At 41.4% G+C, this 7,671-nt stretch overlaps 1 protein-coding gene across 1 annotated transcript in view; it reads left to right on the forward strand.

Annotated features, from left to right (window-relative positions):
• Window positions 1-7,240, forward strand: part of esyt1b (extended synaptotagmin-like protein 1b) — a 38,442-nt gene extending 31,202 nt beyond the window's left edge. Inside the window, exons 36-52 of the mRNA XM_020488825.2 lie at window positions 250-383; window positions 1,186-1,321; window positions 1,507-1,613; window positions 1,745-1,886; window positions 2,067-2,243; window positions 2,569-2,651; window positions 2,995-3,043; window positions 3,245-3,334; window positions 3,569-3,664; window positions 3,903-3,974; window positions 4,056-4,142; window positions 4,310-4,456; window positions 4,582-4,718; window positions 5,003-5,134; window positions 5,243-5,345; window positions 5,598-5,647; window positions 5,848-7,240. Coding sequence (XP_020344414.1) covers window positions 250-383; window positions 1,186-1,321; window positions 1,507-1,613; window positions 1,745-1,886; window positions 2,067-2,243; window positions 2,569-2,651; window positions 2,995-3,043; window positions 3,245-3,334; window positions 3,569-3,664; window positions 3,903-3,974; window positions 4,056-4,142; window positions 4,310-4,456; window positions 4,582-4,718; window positions 5,003-5,134; window positions 5,243-5,345; window positions 5,598-5,647; window positions 5,848-5,875 — 1,770 coding nt within the window. The 3' untranslated portion in view covers window positions 5,876-7,240. The remainder of the gene's footprint in view (window positions 1-249; window positions 384-1,185; window positions 1,322-1,506; window positions 1,614-1,744; window positions 1,887-2,066; window positions 2,244-2,568; window positions 2,652-2,994; window positions 3,044-3,244; window positions 3,335-3,568; window positions 3,665-3,902; window positions 3,975-4,055; window positions 4,143-4,309; window positions 4,457-4,581; window positions 4,719-5,002; window positions 5,135-5,242; window positions 5,346-5,597; window positions 5,648-5,847) is intronic.
• Window positions 7,241-7,671: the final 431 nt, after the last annotated feature.

The following is a 7,671-nucleotide window of genomic DNA, read 5'->3' on the forward strand; positions in this document are numbered from 1 at the left end:
GAACAAAATGTGCCATATAGTACACAAAGTGCATTTATGTAATTTAGCAGACGCTCTTATCCAGAGCGACTTACACTAGTGAGTGCATATATTTTTGGCCCCCGTGGGAATTAAACCCATAACCCTGGCGTTGCAAGTGCCATGCTCTACCAACAGAGCCACATGGGACATGTTATGTACTTTTCCTGTACCTAGCAGTCTAATCTTAAAGCTATTGGTAAGTAATTAGCTGCATGTTTTTGTTCACAGATCCTGAACTCAAAGATGACTGAGGGTGTTGGGCTACCACAAGGTCCAGAAACTATTACTCTTGGGAGATACAATGAGGAGCAAGTTACTGCGACCAATGAGGAGGAACAACACAATGAGGTGCCATCTGAGGAGTGAGTTTTGTCTTGGCCCCTCCCAGTATTCAAATTGTTGAATTGTAATTATAAGTTGATTGCAAATGCAAATGTGTGCAGTGTAGGGTTTTCACGTGGCAAGGGACAAAACATGATGCGGACAACATTTCCTGAAGAAAACAGTCCTAATGTTGGAAACAAGCAGCCTCATGTTTGTAACGTACTGGGTGTAGTGGGTGAGAAGTCAGGCGCAGGAAGCAGAGAGTTCAGGGTAGTGCTATATTTAATGCACAAAACGGCGAACATAAGCCAACCCCACGAAACACAAAACAACAAAACAAATGCCCCAAACACGGGGACTTAAACAGTCCAGCAAAACCCACGAAATGGGAAACACGTAACCCATAGACGTGCACACAAGTTACACAAAACAATCCCGCACAAAGAGCAGGCGGGCCTACTGGTAAATAAAACCCGACTAATCAGCCTAAAACACAAACTGGTGAAACCAATAAACAGAAAGGGGAAAAGGGATCAGTTGCAGCTAGTAGGCCGGTGACGACGACCGCCGAGCGCCACCCGATCAGGAAGGAGAGCCACCTTCGGTAGGAGTCGTGACAATGTTGTCCCCCAGAATGACATGTTTTTTTATTGCACACAATATATTACATACAGCAGGTTTTTTAAAGGACCAAAGAGTTGAATCTGCTTTGTGTTTTCCTTTTTGCCACGGAAAATCAGGTATCGTATGTTTGTGATACTGGTACCGTGACAACTCTAATAAAGTGTATGTAAATTATAAAACTCTTCAACATGTGTGTCTCTTTGTGTGTATTCTCAGGTCTGTTGCAGTCTCCAGCCAACCCGCTGTCTCAGAACCGGAAGAAGAAGAGGTCTTTGAGGCTGCCAAAGAAGACCCCAGCCCTCCTGAGACACTCCCCACACACACCAGCCCTGATCCCAGCTTTGATACTGAGGTGAGATCCTGGATGTGGATGACTGTATATGGGTTTCAAGATGCATTCTGTGGATGTGTTTTTATTGAAACCAAGAGTTTATGTATTAACAAGACAGATTCTGATTGATTTTGATATGAATTGCATGACCGACTACAACTTTATAGCTGCAGGTGAAAGTATTGACGTGTGTTTTTGACTGACAGATGGAGGAGCCAGAAGACAGTGAGGTGGAGGAACCTATCACCATCACCCAACAGTCAGTCACAGCAGACACTGAGGAGCAAGAACCCTGGCAGAGGCCAACAGCAGGGTGAGCTCCATTCAACAACGCATGCAGAGAGCTTTTCATGTACTCTGACTCTGCATAGACAATCTTCAGTGTGGTGAAGCAACTATAAACATGCTGTGTGTGTGTTTGTGTTCCTGTGTGTGTATACTCAGGTCTGGTATAGAAGACATTGCCAGAGCTACAGTGTTTAGCCTTCCCTCTGTGTCTGTACCTGAGAAAGCTGAGGCCATGCCTGATGTCGTCCTTGAAACCCGCCCTCCTCACACAACACCTAACCCCAGCTTTGGCACAGAGGTGGGTGCTTCACTGAAGGGACAACACAAATATATTGCTTAGATCAATAGTTTGAACCAAAATGTAAAGGATTAAACCAAAAATGTATCAAAAAGACTATAATATTTCATATTTTGAGAATACTAGGATGCCTTCCAAACGTGCTTGAGTGTCACTGGGGTTATGTTGTTTGTCCTGTAGGGGGTGATGAGAATCCACCTATTGGAGGCCAAGGATCTGGTTGCCATGGATAAACTGATGGGGGGCCTGAAGAAGGGCAAGAGTGACCCCTACGTCAAGATCCACATCGGAGGGGTCAAGTTTAAGAGTCATGTGATCAAGGAGAACCTCAACCCTATCTGGAACGAGATGTATGAGGTATGGAGGGAGTTGGAGTTTTTAGGAAAGCTCATCTCTCTAGGACAGGGTGTTGGACATTGTGCACATTTAAATGAGCAGTAAAATGTATTGTGTGGTGCCTTAAAAAGTAAAAGCTATACATTTTAGAGTTTAGAGTAGAGATCGTTTGTGTGAGCTGCAGTGTCTCCACTCGTGGATCATTATGAAGGGTTTTGTCGTAGAAATGTATCTGAGACCACTAGAAGTTTGTGACCATTGTACATTTTCTTCCTTATTATCAAGTAATAGTATTATTTGTGTTTAGTTTTGTTGTTATTGATTTTCCCTGATGTGTGTTTCTCAGACTGTGCTGACCCCCCAGGCTAGAGAGGAGATCCAGGTAGAGCTGTATGATAAAGACATGGACTCTGATGACTTCCTGGGCAGGTGTGTTCTAACTGGACAACCATACACTGTTTAATCAGTAACCTGTTATTGATACTCAAGGGATACGTCCCAAATGGCACCCTATTCCCTTTATAGTCCACTACTTTTGACCAGAGCCCTATGAGCCCTGGTCAAAAATAGTACACCAAGTGAGGAAACAGAGTGCTATTTGGGATGCACACAAGATAAGAGGTACTGTCTTTATACACTTTGGCCTTATGGTAGACGGCTTTGCAAAGTTTTCTACTTTTCTACTATTACGTATCAAACAGATCTATATAAAAAGTCACAAGAATCTAATGCCAAAAAGTTGCCAAAACTTTTTCGTTTTTTTTGTGTGCAGGTTCATGATCAGGCTGAGTGATGTCATCAGGTCCCAGTACACAGACCAGGTGAGTCAAGAGTCTTTATACAGGAAGTCAGGGCAGAGTTTGGAATTGATTTAATTCCTTTGTCATGTGGCCCTTTTATCACTTGTAATATAAGTTTTGATTGTGAGGTTATTACTGTTGTCACAGTCTAGCTTTACATTCTACCTCTACTGATTGTGCCAGAATTGTACACAGTCTAAAGCATATATTTCTGTGTTCCAGTGGTACACTCTGAATGAAGTGAAGTCAGGTCGTGTACATCTGGTACTGGAGTGGGTACCTACAGTATCACAACCAGACAGACTGGATCAGGTCAGCCCAACTCCTTTCTCAGTTTCTTCTGTCTCTCTCAACTCCTATCTCTTTCACTATGATTTCAGTTCAGCAATCTCCTTCCTCCCCGTCCTATCAGTCACTCCAAGAAAGTCTTTCTATTTGCAGAAGGCAGTTGATTCACATTTCATAACTCCTGCTATGTGGCATAACAGAGCACAGCATTAGTATCACGAGATGTCTCAATGTAACTCTTTCCTCCCCAACCTCCAGGTGCTGCAGCTGCAGTCTCTCCAGTCCTACCAGAACAAGGCTGTTCCCTCTACTGCTCTGCTCTTTGTCTATATGGACAGAGCCCACTCACTGCCTGTGAGTCACCTTTGACCTTTTACCTCTGATGGGATTCTGTTGTCATGTTGCCATGATCTTGATGGCCTACTGTCATCTGATGTTTGTGATAAACTGTGATGCTTCACTTGGTTATTTTCTCTTGTGTTGTTTCATTGCTGATACATTATCTCACCATAATAGTCTTACATTATCAATTTTTTTCCATTATCAGTTATGTCACTAATTGACCTAGAGTGACCTTTATCTGTGTTTCTAGTTAAAGAAGAGTGGGAAGGAGCCAAAGGCTGGAGCTGAGCTAGCTCTGGGGAAGACAACCTACAGAACCAAGGTGAGACTCAGCTTACAATATCACGCTTGTAATTTGTCTTAGATTGACCAACTAACCTCTCTTTTCCCTATCTCTCTTAAGGTGTGTGATCGCACCCACTCCCCCCAGTGGGACGAGGCTTTCTACTTCCTGGTTCGTGACCCCAAAGAAGAGATGCTCATAGTGAAGGTGAGTGTTTGTTTGAGTGTCATTGCAAGCACATTGCTTTCTCTTGCATTACTCATTTACAACAATATACAATTTCTTTATTGTCCATTAATGTGGACATTTTGTTCAGGTCAGCAGCAGGTCAGTCACTTAAGGGTGATTCCATCTCTCTCTATCTCTACATGTAGCTCTCCAGTGCTTGGGATCAGGCGATGGGTTCTCTGGTGGTACCAATCAGAGAGCTGCTGTCAGAACCAGATCTGGTCCTGGATCAGTGGCTGCACCTGGATGGGGCCTCACCTGACAGTCAGATTCTACTGAGGGCTGAGCTTAAGGTGAAAAACACACACACACACACACACACACACACACACACACACACACACACACACACACACACACACACACACACATATTGTTACTGTTGAAATTATTACTTACAAAGTGTATCTTTCAACAGATTCTGGACTCTAAAATGGTGGAGCTGATAGGTCAAGGGACACTGCCGTGTGCTGCAGGAAACTGTGGGCAGGTGAAGCTGTCTCTTTCCTATGCCTCAAAGGAGAAGAAACTCACCATTGCAGTCCATGCCTGCAGGTCTGCATCTGAGTGTCTGCATCAACTCAACTCTTTTCATATAGCAAGAGCACAGAGTTTGTGCACATTGTCAGGTCACATGATGGTCTGCAAACACGACTGCCCCCTACATATAGCCTAGCTTTGAACTCACTGCTAAAGAAAGGGTCCATTCATGAAATGATATCCCTATTATATATTTTCAACAAATTCTTCATACTGTACCTCTTTCTCTTACTTTACCATTTGACCACACTGGTTTTTAAGGCCATGGATCATGTTATATGTTGTGTGTTTCTATATAGGGATCTGGAGTCCTCCAGTAAGGATGGCCTAGACACCTACATCTCCCTCATGCTGCTGCCAGACAAAACCAAGGCCACCAAGAAGAAGACAAGCGTCAAGAAGAGAGACCTGAACCCAGAATATAACGAGAGGTGTGAGATGTTATGTGTGTGTGTCTCACTGCCAACTGAGCCATTTGAACCTATCTGTGTTAAATGGCGGCAGAGTGTAAAAGTATTGTCCCTGCCCCCTCTGTGTAGGTTTGAATTTGATCTGTCTGTGGAGGAGGCCAGGCGTAGGCGTCTGAGTGTGTCGGTGAAGAACAGCTCAGCGTCCTTCAGGAGCAGCGATATCATTGGACAGGTCAGCCTGGGCTTGGATTACAGCATCTTCTTTTATGGCTATATTTTACTCATCATACTAAACTGTATCAGCTGGGTAGCTTTGGAGTAACCATGGGTGTCTGAACATTGTTTTTTTTCTTTCTCACCTGGTGCAAATTATGGCTCATACTTCTGTTCCACCCATGCAATATCATGTTAGTATTATGCAAATGGAACTTGTTTTGAATGCTGTGTATAGTAATATTTGTTCTTATCAAACTTCTTCTTTCAGTTGCACATAGAGCTGGCTCAGATTGACCTGGCCTCTGGTGTCACAGAATGGTGAGTAGTAGCCATAAAACAGGTAGCAATTAACGAATTGATTGATTGCGCTAACGAAGGTTGGTTGACTGACAATTTAGCCATAATACACTGACCTTGATGCTGTTATTATGTGTGCGTCTTCTCGTTGGAGTGGTAGCCATACAAAATGATGGGTTAATTAATTAAACCACTTTTACTTTACTTTAACCCTCCCACAGGTTTGACTTGAAAGAGGAGGCTGAATAGTGGATCTGTCTGCAGCTGTCATAGCTGTTATACCACAGGTTTAAAGTGAACCTGTACAGCCTAACTCACGCTGATGCCTTCCCCCACCTACCTTTACCGCTGCTGCAGCCTGCTCTGTCCTTTCACCTCTCGTCACTTGTCTGCCTGTTAATGTCTATCTCTATATATTCACATATCAATATTATCACCAAAGACAGGGCAATTCAATACGTCAGACAATCTGGATTGGACCAGAAAGTCAGTATTAGACAGTTTAATCTGAAGTTTATACCTAGTATTAAGTGTTATGATGTAATAGTTATGAAGGTCAAAATGTGTATATACTTACTGATGTTACACACTTTAAGAAGGTTAAGGGTTATACCTGCATACTTTAAGAACTGATGAGGGTTATACCTGCTTATGAAAGTTACTTTTTAAATGTATATTACCAATTTGTTAGGGTTATTTGAAGATCATTTTAAGGTTATGTACGTTGAAGGTTAATGTACTAATGAATGATAGTTATATGCATTTATCTTGTCAGTGAGGAAGGAGTTCATGTTATCAAGGTAAAGAAACTCTTTCCTTAAACAGGAAGTGAATAGGGACCAGCAAAATGCGTTGTCAGGATACAGTATCAGTTCGGTATTTGATAATACCAAAGTAACAAACATGATTTGGAAGATATATCAGGGAATTCCATAATATATTATGGAATGTTATTTGTTGTGGGTTGTTAAGCATGTTAATATTAATAGAAGGATAATGAGGAATATGTAAGATTGAATGTACAGTATTATGGGCTTAGATACAGTATGGGTCCTTGCATATTCAGTCTCATGTAGTCAGATACACAATACACCTTAACCCACACGCCTTTACTCAGTGTCTAGTCAGGAACCTCCCTTACTAAAAGAGCATTGCTTTTATGTTACCTTACTTTGCCTTATGTTATTAAACAGAGACTACCACTATAGTATATAACAATGATATATACAGTACTGTCATCCATATATTATCCATGTGAAATGCACCCAATAGCCAAAGTCACTCTGATAATACAGATTACAGATACTGACCAGTGGGGTTCAAATGTGTTAAATGGAGTGTTAACAGTCATTCCTTTCAAACTATTTATCTGCCATTTCATTGTCATAGTGTTTGTTATGCTCCATTCCATTTTGTTACATATCTTTTTGTTTAAACTTTTAAAACATTTTACTTGCCCTTGTGTTACTATACTGCTTTGATGTGTTTTACATTTGTGTATTTTGTTTTATTGCAGCAGATTTTTTAACGCATTACAGTTGTGCATATATTGTCCCTTAACTTTGCCAAAATGAAAATTCCTTTGAAAAAATAAAGATGGTAATACAATCAGTGTGCATCGTGGCAGTCAAACACTTTTTGCACCTTACGAGATCAATCTCCTGTGGTACAGAAACTAGTCCTCAAGTCCTACAAACCTATTAGTGGGGTTCAAAATGTAACCAAAATTATTCTGCAAACTGATTAAAATGCCATATTACTCCGTGTGGTATACATTAAACTATTATAACTGCAGCAAGCACACTATTTTTCAAACAGAAGTGGCCATATCCATCAACGTTATTTGAGTCGATCCTTGTAATTTTGGATAATTCCTATTTCCTTTCATTTCGGCAAGACCAAACGAGGAAATACATCGTTTTTTAAATACTTTTTCGGTTTGAAATCTAAAACTGGATATCAACTCGTTTTCTCGTTTATAGTTTCCAAATTGTGCATCGAGTAACAGAAACAAAACAAACGAAAAAACGTAGCCCATTTTTTAA

This window comes from Oncorhynchus kisutch, linkage group LG1 (assembly GCF_002021735.2).
Source record: "Oncorhynchus kisutch isolate 150728-3 linkage group LG1, Okis_V2, whole genome shotgun sequence".
Taxonomy (NCBI): Eukaryota; Metazoa; Chordata; class Actinopteri; order Salmoniformes; family Salmonidae; genus Oncorhynchus; species Oncorhynchus kisutch.